Below are 19,637 nucleotides of genomic sequence, written 5' to 3'. Positions count from 1 at the left end.
TTTCTCGTGGCGCGCGTACGCGAGAATCGAAAAACGGGATCTCGTTAAATAAGTCCGGCCATGCTGAAGCCGCCGCCAGTTGAAAAATAATCCTAACGCTTTCTCTCTCTCAAATCGCTCATACGTGCATCGTGTATCGAAAGGCGTGGCGTTGGTGGTTGGGTTGCCTCTCTCTCTTTTTGCGATCGTGCATATATACGACAATCCCATTCTCTCTCTTTCCCTCTCTCTTTCCCTCTCTCTCTCTCTCGCTCTCTCGATTCTCATCTTCCTCGTTTTATCACTTTTGCCTTTTTGCTCCCTTTGTTTTTATCTCTCGCGCGGCTCCGCTGCGGTCTTTGTGATTGATGCGGTTTATTATTTTATTCGGCTCTTCCGCGCCCTCATGCCTACTTCTAACTTTTCCTTTTTTTTTTCTTATATATTCATTTTTTTTTGCATTTTAAGTCTGCATGGGAGGATCCAAACTGCTGTAGATATATAGCGGCATTGTTTGTATAGATTGATTCTCAATTTCGATGTAGATCAAATATTGCTTTGGAATAAGTTCGCTGGTTTGTCGAGAACCAGCTGAGTTTGGAGGTAGATATAGCCAGTAATGCAAACTTAGAACTAATTACAAAATAGAGATCAGTATGTTCTATTTGTTCAACTTTTATTACCAGCCATATTGAATCAGTTTGAATTATCATTACATTAAAATTATCGGTTTGTTCGTCTAAAATTTTTAGTGCGTAAATATAGTCAGCTTTTGAATCATTGAATCAACATTTGTTTTGCGAACGAGTTTGAGTTAAAAGCGATTCAATGCGCGGAACCACGTATAATACCGTAATTCACTTGTTTTTTACAAATATCAACATAGTAAGCTAGTAATTTTCCAAGTATGAATAAGATTTTTAAAGGAAAATATTAGAATTGTCGTGAAAGCTAGTTAATTGATGATTTTAATTGAGTAATTTTAATTTTTTCTAACCAGATTAAAAATACCACTTCTGATTAACATTTCGATTGTTATTTTTACTACTTTACACTGCAAAATTAGTAGCTTTTTCTGTCTATATTTCTATTAAGTTGTTTTTCCAGATGTATTGATTTCGGTTTTCCAAAGAAATATCCATTACCTAAAAACTTGTCCTCCGATTACAAATTACAAGAATACAAGAAAGAACTAATAAAACATCCTATGTACAACGTAACGTCATAAAATCTCAATTTACCCTGGTGAAACAGTCTCTTTTGACTCTCTCTCGCGCGCGCGCTCGCGAACTTTCGTCCCCCTCGGCGCTCAATTTCAATTAACATTATTATTGGCGAACGCGCAGACTCCGCTCATCCTCTTCTACCTCCTCAACCCTCGGCAATGCTGCCGCTCATTTGCACCCAAATTTGCGGAAGCAGAAGCAAGTATACGATCGCATGCGCAAAAACGGAAGGGACGCTTTGCATTGTCGTGCCCTTTGCGGGCATTTTTATTTTCTCTTTCTTTCTTGCGATCGGTTTTCGATGAGATACTCGTGTTGGCGGAGATATTTTATCTTTTTGTAATACCGTATTAGATGAGAACTTATAAAATATATAATTAAAAAATGCCAGCCTAACTTTAACATTAAAATATCTTATTTGGAGATGAAAAAGTGAATAACGAAAGTGCAGGAGGCTATGATAGAATAAATAAAATAAAAATTATAATCGAACTAATTGCTATCCGTATTGAAATATTTGGTCTAAATAAATGATCTTATAGATAAAACTTAATTTTTCAGGTATCGCAAGGTAGCAGGTATCCTTTTATTGAGTCCCAATGTAATTTAAATTTTAGAGTACATTTTAAATATAAGCTTGCAACTGATAGAAGAAAGCTTCATCTCGCATTATCGATAAACTAAAAGTCTTCTCATCATAATCGAAAAAAAGAAAAACTAAAACGTCGCTTACATATCTAGCAATCGGTGTTTTCACGGAAGAAAAGGCACGCGTACGTCTAAGAATCGAGATAAAGTGAGCGCGACAGCCATCGCGCTATTACGCGCTTGAGTAGAGACGCCTAACTCTCGCTACTCCTACGTGGAGCTTGCGCTGCTACAGCTGCCTGACCTCAACAACGGAGTAATCCCTGGATGTTATCGGCCTGGTTTGCGTCTCTCTCTCTCATTCGGTCTTTCTTCTCTGCGTCATTTGCCTTGCTGACGTTGACACTATAGAGCTTGACGATGTCGATTGTTTAGTGAGAAATACGCAAGATGAAGTATTTAATTTTGTTTGCTAATGAGGATACGTTTCATTGATGACGAATCCTAACAGTTTTGTTTTAAGAATCGTGAACAAAGAAAATAATCCATTTATTATTGTAATCATTTATTAATATGTAAAAAGATAAGAAACATTCTCTGCCTTATGTGAGCGTTCCATCAGATGTGAAACAATAAACAGACGACACGACTGTTACGAATAAATACGTCTGGTCTTAAACGTCGTCGGTGACAAACGACATTTCAACTATTAGTTATCATATCTAAATCATTACAATATTGTATTTATATCAATATTAGTATTTTTCTATAATACTATGTGGAGAAAATATACTTTCAGTACAAAGTTTAAAAAAAAATCAACATCAATAACGATTCATGTAAAGAATACACTTGTTTTAGCTCAAGACACCTAGGTATAATTTGCTCAAGGTCTGAAAACTGAATTGAATAACAAATTTCAGAATATTTATATAAAAATCAGATTTTTACCACAGAGAGTTTAGTTTATGAATTCATTTAAATTTGAATTTTAATAACCGCAAAAATAATCAAGGTTGGCTAAAACCTAGCTATACTTCATAATCTGTTGTTCTTATTGACTAACTAGTCATTAATGTAATAATAAATCTCTATCGAAATTCACATTCTCAATTCAACACCATTAAAAGTCTAAAGGACATCAATAAAATTGTATCGAGTAAGCATCTTCTTCAGCTCATTACTAAGCATATTTTTCTCGAAGGCCACTCGTTAAGTTGAAAAATATCTGTCGAGGCGTCGATGCGCATACTTGAAAAGCCTTTTTTCTCCAGAAGGGAGGACGAAGGGAAAAAAATTAGGTATTATCCGAGGTAAGGATCGTGCAAGCGTGTCGGAGGCTAAGAAGGTCGGTACACACACACACGCACACACACATACACTCACACGTACACTTAGGAGAGAAAGAGAAAAGAGAGAGAGAGGGGGGGGAGACGGAATCCCTGGGATACGTGCGAGTGTCGCGCGGGTTATTTCACGGTCCACTTGTTCCGCTCGGCCGTACCCCCAAAATCCATTCCCCCTAAGAATTAATTCGAGAGAATCAGCCAGACACTCTCTCTACGGTTTTGCTCTCGATATCGGCTTCGCTTTACTGCGATGCTTGGTGTACGGCTGTGCTTCCTTTTTTTCTTTATTTTCATTTTCAATATTTTTTTTACATTTGTAAAATCACTGATTCTAAAATGCTGGTGCGTTTGAAGTAGTCAATTTGGTATATACTAGTGATTATTGCAATGATTTTATGGTAAAAAGCTGTCGACCTTCGTCGATGGATCAGATAATGTAAAACAACACTGCAACGCTGATTATGGAGCTGATAAATCTAAAAATAATGGATTAGAATTACGAGTGCAGCACTCGAGATGACACCCACTTGAAACGACAATATCAGAGCAAACAGACTTCGGGCGCGTGTGTATATTTATTTTTCGGGACTAAACCAATAAAGTCGTCAACAAAAAAGAAAAGACGGAGAAGAGAAGGGAGGGTTCCTTTTCTCTACGCGATAACGGACGCCGTTTCGACGGGCAGAGAGCGATAAGGGCGCCAAGAGAAAAGAGACGCCTAATCTTCGTGATGCAGGGCGCTGTGAGTATCGGCTAAAAGTGCACTCTCCTTTTTCTTTTTAGTGCAAGGGTATTTGCGATTCGTTATCGATTTTCCTTTGATTTGACAAACAAATTACATTTTTTACTACAATCACATTGAAGCAGTTTTATTGATTATCTTATTAAAATTATTAGGTCTTTATCAATGTTTTAATCAGTACAACGACAATCTCTCTCTGAAAATGAGCAAACAATTGTAGGTAACAGTCTACATAACCCAATGTTAATCAACTGAACGGGCAATACTTGTAAAATAAACTGCTGCTGGTTGTCCGCGGAAAAATTTGCATTCGGTTAGACGTAAAACAGACCCACCGTACGAAAGAAACTATCTGAAAATTCGAATAACGAGGGGATAAAAAACTCGGCGACGTTTCTAAAACCCAACTCGAGAGCAGCGGAAACTCGAAAAGGCTTGAACAAATAAAAGCTCAATTCGCGGATCCTCCCGTGCGCACCGTCGAGAGAGGGCTGACATGGCGGGGAGAACTTTGGGATTCCCTGTTTGTAGCGCTTCTAATTCGGTCATCAAAGCGAATCCACAAGCGTGCGCACTCGCAGCGGAAAAGGCCGATAGTCTGTTCTCAACCAGTCGTCCGACTAATGATCGGGGGACATACGCTCCGACGCAAGAGTGATTTTTCCGCGATGCGAAACGACGGAACGCGCTCCGTTTATTTCACACCGCACTCACCTTTGTGTGCAGCTGTGCAAGGTGCTAATGGCTCAAGTTATATTTTAACGTACGCACGATTTAGAATACTGACCTTGCGCGCATGATTTGATAGCTGGTGAAGTAGACAATGCTGAAAAAAGAGAATTTGATGGGATGTGTTCGTCTGAGAGAGTGACATTTTTTTGGTTTTTCAAGTCTGATATCTGTTTAATCAAATTATAATTTTCTATAAAATAGACGATTAATCGCAATAATAATAATATTAATAATAATAATGATAATGATCGTAATAATAATAATAGTAATAATAATAATAGTAATAATGATAATAATAATTGATGACGGAGAAAGCACAATTTTTTATAGACACCATAGTCTTTTCATTCGTGCGTACCAATGATAATTTATAACAATTTTTTTCTCCCGTTCTCTCCATTGAAGAGTTTGTTTTTTTGATGTGAAGCTTTCCGCTTATTAAGAAATCGAACATATTTTCTTTTGTGCATATATCTAATATTTACAGTGTCGTGAAATTCTTAGAAGTTTTTGCCCTTAACTATATATATTTAACAACTCATTAGTCATTGATTGAAAAACGATTCAAAAATGTAAGCTTTCAATATATAAGATTACAAGATAAATCAGTTATGAATTTACTTGTAGTCAAAATTCATGAAAAGTTTTTGATTTTATATTATTAAGCAAATTTTCCAGCTGAATTTTTAATTGAACATGTCGAGCTGTATTTCTGTGCTTGATAATCTCAAAGTAAATAATTTATACTATTGAAGAATTTGAAGATGGTAAGAAAACAATTATTCAAGCGACAAATTTTTAAAACTTTGTCACAGAAAAAATATAGTGTAGAACATTGAATACGTACTATTTCCGTTGATTTACAAGCGTACAACGTATTTGACGTTTCACAGAGAATTTCATACTCGTAGTATCATCATCTCCGGTATAATTATGCTTATCACAACGCCAAGCAAAAAAATTAATTTTTTTACTCGAACGATTTTCTTTCTTTTTTTCTTTTTCACATTTAAACTTCATTGGCTGCTCTTACGCATTACAATACAAAGTTTTATATTACAAAAGAATTGATCTGCAAAGCTATTTTAATTTTATTAATCTACGCGATCCATTCCATAGTAAATTCTTTAAACAAATAGTGCGAGTTAACTTCGTAGTTGAATTTAAAAATAAACAAACTATTTGTGAATTTTTATTCTTTTTTACAGTGTGAAAGTCATCACATATCAATATTTTTTATTTTAAATAGTAGCATATATGAAAAAGTAGTACACTTATTTAGAATATCTACAATCCATAAGAATGTAAGTTCTATCTATCAATAAAATGCACTACTTTTTGCCTCAAATCAATATGTATAATGTCCTTTCAAAATCTCAAATGTTATTCTAAAATCTGTATTGCACCTTCAATACGCAAGTTTATACAATATATATTACACCAAAAAACAAAAAATCGCACCAATGAAAAACATTTTCGTTTGCGAAATTATCGTTCCTATATGTACAATATTACTCATCAGACTTACTCCAGACAACTCGGACAGGCTGCATTCGCTACGCGCTCGTAGTTGGTGTAGTAGCATTACTTCCAACCGTGACAGGAGGAGTAGCAAGATGATGCGGCCCAAAAAATCCTGGACCAGACGGTGCATACGGTGGTGGTGGATGATGATAATAACCCGGTGGTGGTGGTGGTGGAGCATGGTGAACATGAGCGTGTGGATGTGCATGACCGTGAGGATGAAAAAGAAAAGCAGGTCCGTAGGGTTGTGGTGGTGTAGTTGGTACGGTCGGACTGTTAACATCGAGACCAGGATTTTGTTTTTTCCACTTGGTACGGCGATTTTGAAACCAGATTTTTACTTGCGTCTCGGTTAAGGACAAAGATAGCGCCAAATTTAGTCGTTCACATACTGACAGATACCTTGTCGTTTTGAATTTATTCTCGAGAGCTACGAGCTGTTCGTAGGTAAAGGCTGTACGTGCACGACGAGGTTTACCACCACCACCTCCGCTGCTACCGTTACTTTGACTCGATTGGCAATTCTTCGTTGGGCTACCTGACGGTGGCGAGGCGACGTTCTGACGCTTTTTGTTGTTGTTATTATTGTTATTATTGTTCGAAGTACCGTTGCTCGACGGGGTGGAAGCATTGCTATCTTGGTGGTGATGTACGCCTTCGTTGTCTGGCTGATCGGATACATTTGTACGCATGTCTACGTCATCATCCTCGTCCTCGTCTATAGCTTCGTCATCCATATCCATGTCGAGGTTGTCTGGGGATATTGGTTCGTCCTCTTGGCCGCTGCCACTAGCAAATTCACCACGAGAATCGCCGTCTGTAATGTTAAATAATGCATTTCCATTTAAGTTCAAGTCGAAAAAAAAGTCAAGCGTTTCATAATTATTGTCGCTTTTACGATGTACGTATACGCTACCACAATTTCGAAAATAAATAAATATCTCATGATCCAATTTATATCAAAACAACTGCCATAGCAATTAGGATTTAAGTTACAAAAAAGAGTTTTAATTAAAAAGGAACCTGTATAACAGCGACAGTACGAAGCAAAAAAAAAACAATAATTATGATGTAGAAAAGATAGGAAAATGAAAATCTGTCTCATTTGTTTCCAATTTCGAGTTTTTTTCCAGGCTAGCGATTCAATCCACGGGCACGCATTACAGAGACCGATTGCGAAGGCATTTCCTCGACCGCAAACTCTCTCTATTTCCTTCAATCGTTTCTTTTATTCAGGCTATAGGGGGTCCATTATATGGCAGTCCATGGGCGCAAAAGGCTTGTGTACAGCTGGGCGCAAACGAATCGAAAGAGAGAACGAGAGAGATAGAAAGAGACACTGAAGAGACTCAACCAATTGATTCCTTTCTCCTATTTTCTTCGCAATTCTCTTGCGGGCCATCGCAAAAATTCAGTTTCGATTTTTCTAAATAACATGCATTTCATTGAAATGGATTTCATTCTTATATTTATGGACCACTGCTTTTTTTTCTATTTAAGCATTTCTCAATAATGAAGTTTCGGATTCTTGGAATTTTCATTCCTCTAATGAATATTGTGTATCGAATACTCGCAATTTTCAAAAATAAACATTTACTAGAAAGAAAGCGAATATTGCTCTTAAATTTTCATACAAGTTTTTACTTGTCCCAGCAGTATTTCAATTATTAATTGAATGAAGAGAAAGCTTCACTCATACTCATCTGATGATTAATTATTGAATTAAATTTAAAAAATTCCAATCATAAATGATAAATGCAGAACGCTTTTTATAAAACACTGATTATTCGACTACAAACAATGACATTTAAATGATCCTAAAAATCATATTTCCGACATTTAGACCGATTTCTCAAACTTCATGTCCTGTATAAAAACAAATGAAAGCAAAGACTAAATGAATAAGTAAAATAAACAGATAACGACTCAACCGCAAAATCCACAAAACTTTTATGTTATTTTCGACGACATATAGAGTACAGCAGCAGCAACGATACTAAATGCTTTGCACTTATCAATTTGCCATGAAACAAAAAGCTCGTCTACCTCCCACGCTTGCTCGGGCCAAAGACACGAGAGAGAGAGAGAGAGAGTGAGTGAGATTCAATCAGCGCGCAGATGTCCCGGGGATAGATATTCCCTGTGTCTCCCTTTCTATACGCATACACACGCATGCGAATGCTAAAAAGCGAGGGATGCAGATTATCCGATTGGGTCGACGACGTCCTAATGGGATTTGTATCTCGTTAACGTGCGATCGTTCTTCCGAGTCTTAAATTTTCCTCTCTCTTTCGAATTCCTCTTTATTTATTTATTTATTCTCACCTGCGCGCGTATAAGCACTGATCGATCGCTTCTCATTCCGGCTTCTTGCGTACTTGTGTTGTAGATTATTGTTATTCGTTTGACCGAATGATTACGTATAATAACTTACGGGCAATGAATATAATTTATTTTGGTGAAATGTATGTACCGCAAAGTCATTAATTGCGATGATGGGTCCTCATCTTCGTCTTACATTCTCATATGTCAGTGTAATTTATAACTTCGTAATATTACAAGCTTACTCGAGTTACAGCTTCTGGGCATTGTAGTGATGCTTCTCACATTATCCTCAATATATCGCTTTTCGTCTAATTGACGTAAGAGCAAGGAAGATTCATCGTTTGCCACAGGATACAATGTTGTACGAATGCTTTGCCTTAGATCCGATTGACGTGAAGTACCCTAATAAGCTCTTAATATTTGTGACGTATCGCCGTTAAGCGAGGCGTCTGGAAATGTTTTTATCGACGAGCAGTCTCCAAACGCGTTGTGGGTACTACCGTCGAATCTCCAGTCGGTCTCACGCAACTTATACTACAATTTCAATGTGTTGACACTTTCTTTTTTCCAATCCTCATCCTGCGTGTTTAGTATTATATAATGACCAGGTAATGTAAAATTTTATAATATTTAATTTAAAAGGGTGAATAGTTAAAATAAATGAAACTCACGGAACCACAGAATGAATATTCAAAAACATTCTTACGGGATAATTAAATATATTTGATTGATATTCCGCAATATTTTTTCCACTTAAGACTGATTTCAAACCGATGTACGCCGATTATTCAAATGCACGTGGCCGGCTCAAGCACGGTACGCGCACATACGACGTGTGCTAAATGGACTATAATTATAAGACTGACGTATTCGTATAATTGTTGGTAAAAAACGAAAAGTAAATGTAATATCGAATTGCCAATAGGACAAAAGGCACTTTATAATTGATTAACAATATATAAGCAATTTTATAGTAATTAAAAAAATTATTTATATTATCATATAGGAAAGTAATCATATATTTTATTTGTCAAGTTCTGAATAAGAATAATTACTATCATCAAAGTTACACTGTCATAGGGTGAGATAGATATATAAGTTAATATATATCTAGAATGGTCCAAATCAAATTCTATCCAATGAAGAAATGTATATATGTATATATACGTAATTATTTACTGGTCCTTAAATGTATGATCTTATATATCTAATATATTATTAGGTCCAATTCAAACTAATAATCTAAACTCACAATATACTTTGATATACTCTTTTCTTATTTGGTAATTGACTACGATTGACCTTTTGAAGAGATTTCATATCAATTACGCGAATCAAAGAAAAGTTAGGTTAGGTTTGGATACGCACACGCATACGTGCGCGCACGTACATTAACACACACACGCACACATATATACACGACGATTTTTGTAAGGATTTGTAAAATATTGGAGTTCACCAACTAACAATCAATGAATTATTATTTTTAATATATCAAAGTGATTCTCGGATATTTATTTTTATTGTGCAAGAAGATTTCCAAAATATCTACGTTTTTTGCTAATGTAAGATACAAATAAAAATGTAAAACTAAGTGCTGATTCCCATAAGAAGTCATGTTAACTAATGTGAAAAAAAAATTATTTATATCTCATGTCAAAGCCAACCTTAACTCACCAAACTTTAACCAAGTGTTTTTCATGTCACAATTTCATAAAGTACTAATTTCATAATTTTCTCTAAATTTTTTTCAATTAGGTGTGATACAACCTTAATGAGAATAAAGGGAATTCGATGTAAAAAAAAAAGTTGAAAAGAGAAGTAAACCAAAAAATAATGAAACCTTTTTTAAAATGATACTGCATCAATCATAGTCAGAACTATACTACGTTTGTTAATATAGCAGGGCGATTCAATCGGTCACTACTGTTTCTGCATCGCTTCCCACCACTTCACTCGTATTCCTACGCGGGCAACTTGCAGTGCAACACGCGGAGCAATACAATAGTCGCTGAACACTTAGTGAATGTACGACGGTCTACTTTTTTCTCTCTTTCTCTTTCCTTCCGTTCAACAAAGAAATTTCGGGCGACACGTGCGTTGATTATCTTAGCACTTCGTTCTTCGAAACTCTGTGTTGAATATCTTTTAGAACTGTAAGTTTTTATCACGGCATTGATTAAATGGCAATGAAATACCGAAAATTATCACTTCACATATTAAATAAAGCTAGTGCCATTGTAAAAGCACCTTACGTTATCGCGAAAATTAATAATTTGGAAATTCGCCATCGATCAAAAACAATACTTAGTACTGTTGAAATTAATGCAATTAAACGAGCGCGACTCAGGGCAGCACAATACGCGTCGATCACTCAAAGCCCAAGTTCTGAGCGTTCGGTTTCGCTCTCTCTCTCTCTCTCTCTCTCTCTCTCTCTCTCTCTCTCTCTCTCTCTCTCTCTCTCTCTCGCTCTTTCTCTCTTACTCGGTGGTGGGTATAATTGACGAGCCGCACTGCAGTGTTTGCACGCGGTAAACGATTTTCGCTCTCTCTCTCTCTCTCGTCTCAATGTCGCATTGTCGGAAGAATAGACGTGATTCCCGCGGGACTCTCGCCGAACGGCAAATAAGGAATGGTCCCGCGGTCGCGAGACTCCTTTTGCGGTCTTTTCGCTTGGGGACCTAGGCTTTCTTTTCTTGTGTTTGGAAAGATGCTTTGAATGTTCGATTGTTGAGCTCCTTTGATAAATACATTAGGCATATTGTTTCTTCTCGAATCGTTTATCAAAGTACGATCGCGATTGTTTAATTAATTAATGGAATGATGAATTAAAACAAAAAGAATCATGTTGATAGTGGTGGAAAATGTTAAGGATTCTAGTCATGTTGATTATTGTTAAAAAAGTTTATTTATTAAATATAAATTTAATATAAGAAAAAACAGTTGAAAGCCAATAAAAATTCAATGAAAATGAAAATCTTATCTCTGTATCTTGCTGGCATTGCAGTCAACATTAAAGGAAACATTTAATTTCACTTGGTGCTGTTGCGGAAAATAATTGGACGTAACGAGGCAAGTCACGTGCCAGTTAATTCCTAACAGGCGGAAGATCACGTTGGAAGGTATAACCTCGTGAAAGAGAAAAAGGCAATTATCACTTTCTTGGCGCGCCCTCGTAGCATTGCCATCATAAACAGTCAATTAAAACGATCTTTATAATCAACATGCGAAATTAATCCTGCGAATACTCTGTAATTACAAAACAACAATTGCAAGATGTGTGAGCTGTGTAGAGGAAGCGCAGACAGTTGAATCGATGCGTTAAAACCGATTAATTATCCAAACATTCGTTTCGCATAATCGTTCTGTTTGGCCGATCAGCTTGTGTCTTTAATGCGATTATCGCGCCGGCGAAATTCCCTAAGAGTTCTTTCGAATTGAGTGACGAACGGGGGAGTTTTCGTCTATTCAACACCCGTCGAAAGTTGCTAGCGTGGTGGTGGTGATGGTGTCACTGCAGGCGTGACACTACAAACGAGTCAGAAAATTGCTTCGACGCGGGGACGCGGGACTAAAGCTTAGCGCGCGTGCGAAAGTGCAATGGTGCAAATAATAGAAGTGCGATGGTATTACGTCGACGAGTGCGTGCGTTTGTTGGGTTGAACGTGCGCGAGCATAGTTCGATCACTAGCTGTATACATCTATGCGGCAATTAGCTGACGTATAGACGTTTGAAGAAGTTTGGTCGCCAACGAGATTTCAGTTTAGCTAAATGCTCATTATCATTTTCCTCTATTTACAATTTTTAAATTCGGATTGAAAAGAACATCGTGACCTCGACTTAGCCGAGGCGTAATGCGAGCGAAAAGATGGTTTTGTCTGACCGTCGCGTGACTTTTATTCGAAGCATATTCGGAAAAAGAAACGATAATACAAAATCAGCGCGAAGAGCAACAGATCTATCGTGAGTTTCGTTTGTATATGGGGAAGCGCGAGAGTATATATAAGCTTAGGCAGGCTTTGACGAAGGAAGAAGGGGGTAGGGGTCGAAAGTCATTGTAATGCAGAGAGCCAATTTTCTGGGCGGCTTGGCGCGACGAGCGATGCGATGCCGTACGATTATCATAACAACCGGCCCGATATTATTCCGCGGTGTCTGGCGTCGAAGTAGCAGTCGAAATTCGAAATGGATTTTCCTGCGCCCGCGAGAGAGAGCTCTGATGCAGTTTTAATAGGGGGGAGGGAGTAGAGCCCTGCGGCCAGCCGATATGATTGATCGCTCCGACGCTCGCTCGCGCAGCGCACACTAGATATTCCGATTTTTCCAATATGCTATTTTTACTCTCCCTTGTGTTTTCGTCTTTCTTTCTATCTTTTATTCGCTTCGCTGCTACGATCCGTTTTCCACGGAGGCGCGTTGATTTTTTTTTTCATCTTTGCTTCTTGCGAGTAAAAGTTTTTGGCTGTTGTATTTCTGAATTGTACAGATTCGTTTCCGTTTGTATTGATTGCTCTTTCTTCAATTACGAGGAATACTGCGTGTTATTTGAATTTCAACAACGCAACTTTTGCCAACTCCAAAGAGCATAAAAGGAAATTCTGCATATATAACCTGTACTATTTTATAATCTATATTTGCAGATTTACGAAACAGCCGACTCTGATCGGGGTCAATTTATTTGAAAGAACATGTTCCGGTTTTGTTATTTAATTGAATGAAACGTACCTGAGAGTAATTGCAAATAATTTGGAAGTCGTCTTTATTTTTGAAAAAATTAATCATGTTTTGTATTGAAATGTTTTGTAATATTTCTTCATACAGAAGTATTTAAATGTAATAAAGATTTAAAGTATGGATATTACATTTTTTATAATGACTAAAACAAAGAGAAAAGTGTTCAATAAATTTAAACAATTACTTAAAGGTAAAAATATGAAGCATCAGCTATTACATCATTTGCTAAAATAATATTCCAGCTAATAAAAAAGGTACCTTGTCAATTGAAATGACAAAATTCCAGCGTTGAAATAATTGCTAAAACGAGGAGCTTGCGACAGTGGGAAAGCTGAATCGAATTAGAGAGCGTCGACACAAGAGCGCGTTGGGACGGGATAAAGGGACGCGACGATGAAAATGACGAGGAGGCTCAAAGGCTGGTTAACGCAGATTAGCCCGACAATTTGTCACGCTACGACAGCTTTCCTCGCCGTTGCCGTGCTTGCACTCTTCCTCCTCTTGGTATACGTATACGCTACTTGTGCGAACGATGAAAAGTACCCGGCAATGACAATGTCATTTCATTTTTTTACCTTCTCTTCAGCAAAAAAAAATCGAGATATGCGCTTCGCAAGCACAGAGCTAATATTTCTTTTTCGCGTTCCAAGTTTCAGACATACGTTTTTGCGCGCTTGGCTCATTATTTAAATGAAACATCTGCTATTTTTATTAATCGCTTTTCAACGCTAGTATGCACGGTAAAAACACTATAATATTTAGCTTACTCAAACATATAATGAAGAAATAAATCCCAGTGCTCACGTAGTCGCCGACGTTTTTCTTTATCTCATTATACGCTACTTTCAAACCAAATGCTTGAAACATCAAAGGAAGACCACCAGAGAAAGTATATAGCAAAGGACTCCGCATATAAATTCATTAGGCTAATGCAAAAGCGCACTTTGCGCGACGCTCGCACTGCGACCGATTATCTAAACATAGACCGAAACTTGCTAGTTCTCTCTCTCTCTCTTTCTCTCTCATGACGTACCTAATTGTTCGCGATTCTCTACGACGCGTGGCTACACTCAGCGTCATTAAAACGATTTCACTCGCGCGTTTGACCAGTCACTTTATTGGTCGCGGCTTCCCTTTGTGATCTTTGTTGAGAGATAGATTTATTGATATAGATCGCAAGCCATTTGGACGGCTGTTGGCTTTTTATTACTACAGTTATTATTAAGAGACAGTTCGTTTTGCGCATTCTTCAACAAAACCTAGGCCGAAATAACAATTCTATTTTTAAATCATTTCGAAAGTCAAACAGTTATATTTATGTAAAGTGAACGGTTCCGAGCATTCAACTTACAAAATTATACATTTACATTATGAATCCACTTTTCGCAACATCTCGGTCGTAACGTCACACAATTCTTTAAAAGCAAACATGCGATAGAGAGAGTGAGAGAGAGAGAGAGAGAGAGAGAGAGAGAGACAGAGAGAGAGAGAGAGAGAGAGAGAGAGAGAGAGAGAGACAGACAAAAAGAGACATCACGTTATTGCTCGTCTTTTTTGGACCGTGTCCCGAATGATTTTGGCACGACTATTAGACAACGTTATCATCATGTCACAGCTTCTACGCGACATGAGCTACGGAAATATAAATTCACGCTGTGATTTGTCTTTGGTGTCTAAGTGGCTGTAATTCGAAGAAATGTGCTTGCTATAGTTGGTGTTGAAGAGATCTAAATAAGTACGACAATAATTTTACTCTCTATTAATTATTTACTGTGACTCGCCAATATAAAATGATTCCGCCTTCAAATTACTAATAGTTTTAGCACTTTTTGACAAATGCAACTTTAAAATAAGCTTGTAAAGACTTCCTTCTCATCAAGTCAATTATTGTTGGCTGTTGTTTGACAGAAAATTACTATCGTTTAAGGGTGTCGAGTATTGCTGAAGAATGAAAAATACATTTTTTCCACTTTCATTATACAATTTGTTTCAGTAAAGATACCATGATATAACTTTTTTATATATTTTACTTATCCATCGATCGAAATTTATTATATTTTATATTGTTAAGTAGATTGGCTTTGCTATAGTTTTAGTATTGTGAAGTGTTTATTTTCAACAAATGAATCACCTGCAAAGGAAAAGACGCTGACTTTGCATTGAAAAAATCATGATTCAAAAGTCCATGGACGAAAATTCAATAAAATCAATTTCTATTATTTTCCCATCGGCTAATTACCTTTTATATGATTGCGACTTAGTATGCCGTATTTCAACATTAAAATATTCAGCCTCGAATAGCCTACATATATATATATATTTTTTTTTTTCGAATAAAACCGAAATAAATCTGTCACCAGCGGCGAGCGGAGGCAAAAAGTAAAATATCTTGCGAGGCACAGCGTGGAACGCTAACAAACGTCGTCGTGGATTTTCGTCAAGCTAATTAACTTGGCTTTCCGAGCCTTCTTATCAAAACATCCCGTATACGTTTTCGCGGCGGTGGCGTGCCGCAAACTGCGGACAAGCCTCGAGTGCTGCTGCTGGCTTTAACGTCGCGTCTAATCGTTATTACGTGACAGCGACTACTGACGACCGCAGAGTAGACTCTCACCTACTTAAAGACTTTTATAATCGTTTATTTATACATTTTCTTCTTGCATAGGTAGGTGAAATGATTATGTCTCTGGATTGAGATAAGTCGTATCAAAATCAATTTTATTGATGTTTAAGAATACTTTTTCACTTTTGCGATACGTCCTGTTTATGTTTAATTTTTGTATTTTTCCCGAAAAATCGCCGAACAACAAATGAAATATAAGATTTTATATTTTTATTTCAAATTGTAATTATGGTTGTAGTTTTATCAGGTAAAAATTTATCACGTGCAAATAGAACAACGTGTAAAGCGATTTCAAATAATGTATGTAAAATATTGATTTGTCATTTGAAAAAAAGATTGATCCTTCAATTTTTCAATTTGATTTTTCCACCTAAGGTCTGCAGAACTTATCTAGAAATAAATAAGTCTTAACGTCTGTATTGAGAAATGTTCAATTCAGAAACACTGTTTCTGATAATTATAAATAATCATAAGAAAATAAAAGAAAAATCAAAGTTCTAAAACTCACTGCATACAATAAAGTTTTTCTTAAGAAATAATAAAAAAAATTACCGAGAATATAATTTTGATTTAATCCCAGAAGCAAAAATACCAACAATCTTTCGGAAAGATAAAAAACAAGAGGGAGGGGAGTCATCATCAACGAATAAATCCCTAATTGAGATGCCAAGCAAGTTTGGGATTCCTGTGGGGCGTGCTGGCGTGAACGACGTCCGGCGGCGGCGTTACATCTAGAAAATTCAGTCAAGCGATTCTTTCAAGGAAGGGTGGGTAGTGGATATCTGTCTACTACTACATCGCTACCTCCACACGTCTGTCATCCTTGTGGGGCGTCACATATAAACCTATATATAATTCGAATAGAATCGCGAGATCCTTTTCTCGTAAGAACCCGAGCGCTTCTAAATTTAGAAACGAGGAAACGCGCCTGAAAGATTTGCTGCTGCTGCTCAGTTTTCTTTCTTTGGTCGGCCAGCCGTTGATGTGTTTCATCAATTTGTAAGCAATTAAATCGCTCTATTTACAGTTAGAATTGTATTTTTATGGTGTGTTTCGTTTGCTCGCCGCTCGGCACTGATTGATTAATATAGCTGTATTTCATACTTATTATGATTGAATTAGGATGTTTTATCAATTACTGCAATCGCGGATAATTAATAATGAAAGCTCTCGATAAAAAGTAATAATAAAAATGTATATAATTTCAAAGTGTTACTTCAAACGATATGTTCGTAGTTTATCATTCAAATTTATTGGTAAAAATGAGTAGTTAATTTTTTTAATTAGGACTGTATATTTTTCGAAATAATAGTATATTTGCTGCTAAATTTGTGTATATCAAGTAATAATAGTATTAAAAATTTTAGCGATATTAAACCAAATATTGCTTGCAATATAACTTATTATAATATTTATAAACCTTTGATTTGGAAACCTAAAGATATTTGTCAATAATTTCTGAAATTGAATGATGACCATATTATTTTAAGAATTGCGAGTGGTTATTTTAAAGCATTGGTTTGAGTTTATAATGTATTCGATAACATCCTTTATATAAATTAATCAGTTATGCATATCAAATAAGAAGTTGTTTATGCACTCAAATAAAGATATTATCCAGTAATGTTAATTGTTGTATCAAAATCTATATTAAATGACACAGCTTTTTCATGAAACATGCGCGAGTTACGGTGTACATATTATGTAGCATTAATTATTACATATGATTATAGTCAACAATTTAATAATTTAATATTTTGTGCAAATGGTTTCGAAACTTTATCGTGAAAATGATAGATAACAAACTACATTGGCAAAATTACCTTCATGAACGCTTCCACTTCGTCTCCTCCGACGGTGTGACATCCTCGGCTGCATAAGCCGTCCGCCGGTGAATTTATTCGGATCGAGAATATTCTCCACTGAGAAGGCAAGTCCACGTTTATTCGTCTGTACGGAATTGGCGGTAGTAGTGGTTGTCGTGGTGGTCAAGCCTCCTGAACTTCTTCCAGGTGTACTACAAACGAGAGCTTGCGGTAGATGATAAACCGTGGGTACGACAAGTGAACCAACCGGCATAGGTACACCGTTGAAGAGAGCCTGTGGATAGACAAACTGTTCGGGTGGTACAATGCTACATCTCGACGTGGCAGTAAGATCGACGGGACTACTAGTAACATCGCGACACACGTCGACCTCGACGTCGCCCTCAACGTCCACTTCTCGTTTCTCGCTGTCATCGTCGTCCTCGTCATCTCTCGATCTCACTTCACCTTCTTCGCTCTCCTCGTCGTCTTTCGCCGCTAACTCTGCCTCCTCGTGAATGGTTTTGCTGTCCGTGCGACTGACCATCGCTGTGTCTTGTACGGGATTACATCGTTGCAAATAAAACGGGTCCGCCGGTCGTACTTGAAATAGAACTTGCGGTCGCCTGTCCGGACGTGGACGTGTCACCGCTGCTTCGGCTTCCTCGTTCGGCACTGGACCCAATGGTGACATGTTGTCGGCGTTTATCGCTGCTGCTCCTGTCGATTCTTGCTGCTGCATCATCCACATGCCGACACATGCGAGCTCAGGGCTGCTGCTGTTGCTGCTCCCTCCGCTTCGGCCACGTGATCGGCCTGATTTCCATCGTCGCTTTAGGCTCGCGATGCATTGACAATACTCGCTTGCTCTTCTTGCCGACTTCTCGTTTGGAAACTGAGTTCAATGGCGCATTTTTCCGAGCTGCGAAAAGAAATATATCTTCTTTTCTTGATTATGTTGCTTCTTTTTATGACTGCGCCAACCGGATACCAATACTTAGTGCTTTCCTATCGAACACAATGTCAACTTCCATTTAGCCTTGTGCTAAATATCTGCATTTTCTGTCACAATCAGTTCAACTTATTAATAACTAGTATCACTTTAATTTATAATCCTACTTTCGCCATAAATCTCATTGTCAATGATTAACCATTAAATCACAGATATAACTTTGTTCCAGTCTCGATGAAAAAGAAAAAAAACAAACAAAACGCGCAGTTCGACGGGCAATAGTGACACTCAACTGTCGACTAGTTAGACGTGAAAATTTCAATAATCAAACGTACACAAGCGCGCACGATCACTTAGACAATAGGCTTCAATAATGTGCAGTTTGCTGATCAATTGACACCTTACATGAAAAAAGCTTGCGCGCCCGTCGACTCTCGAGACAGCAGTGTCATGCGATCGAGAGACTCACAGAGAACGATGTACACAGAAGAACGAGAACAGAGACAGAGAACGGTGAGGGTTTCGCTCATACTCGGTGGAGTTACGTGTTTGTGTGTGCGTGTGTGAAAGACAGCTTGCTATCCCGCTTTTAGGTAAACGCCCATGTCTGGGGCGTGGCAATGTGGCTACCAATCAGCGTTGAGATAGTGGGGATGTAATGTCGAAACGAGCTTTTACCCTCAAGGCGTTTATCTGAAAGGAGAGGATACCGAGAGAGAGAGAGAGAGAGAGAGAGAGAGAGAGAGAGAACGACAGCCACACCACCGACGTTTAAATTCCCCTGCTTGTGCCTCTCTCTCTCTCTCTCTCTCGCAGCTAAACGAGCTTTGAACGCTCAAATTTCTCTCGCGCTACGTATGTCCACGGAATTAACTTTGGCCGCGCGTATACGAGCTTATTAATGCCGCTCTACGTTGTAGGATGAGAAACTTTTACGGTTTGGCTCTAATTGTCATTACCTAAGATTCGATTTTAATTGCAAGTTGACTTTTAGTAACAAATATTTTCTATGTCTTGTATTTCTATCAAAATTTTTGTAAACCACAAGTCAGCTTAA

The 19,637-nt window shown here is 37.5% G+C and overlaps 1 protein-coding gene across 1 annotated transcript; it reads right to left on the bottom strand.

The window, feature by feature from the left end:
• Positions 1 to 4,901: 4,901 nt before the first annotated feature.
• On the bottom strand, positions 4,902 to 19,026 carry LOC131665590 (NK1 transcription factor-related protein 1). The gene is made up of 2 exons (XM_058937582.1): positions 17,647 to 19,026; positions 4,902 to 6,957 (listed from the first exon to the last, which is right to left on the bottom strand). Exons 1-2 carry the CDS (start codon positions 18,377 to 18,379, stop codon positions 6,173 to 6,175), a joined length of 1,518 nt encoding a protein of 505 aa, XP_058793565.1. The 5' UTR covers positions 18,380 to 19,026; the 3' UTR covers positions 4,902 to 6,172.
• Positions 19,027 to 19,637: the final 611 nt, after the last annotated feature.

Source organism: Phymastichus coffea, unplaced genomic scaffold (assembly GCF_024137745.1).
Source record: "Phymastichus coffea isolate CEN01 unplaced genomic scaffold, Cenicafe_Pcof_1.1 PCOF00053, whole genome shotgun sequence".
Taxonomy (NCBI): domain Eukaryota; kingdom Metazoa; phylum Arthropoda; class Insecta; order Hymenoptera; family Eulophidae; genus Phymastichus; species Phymastichus coffea.
Note: the sequence above shows the minus strand (reverse complement) of the source record. Positions and strands in the feature narration are given on the sequence as shown.

Excerpts from the sequence above, each read along its gene's own strand:
- LOC131665590 (XM_058937582.1), bottom strand. The coding sequence starts at position 18,379 with ATGTGGATGATGCAGCAGCAAGAATCGACAGGAGCAGCAGCGATAAAC. Across the intron at positions 6,958-17,646 it reads AAGTGGAAGCGTTCATGAAG|ACGGCGATTCTCGTGGTGAA; the intron begins GTAATTTTGCCA and ends TTAACATTACAG.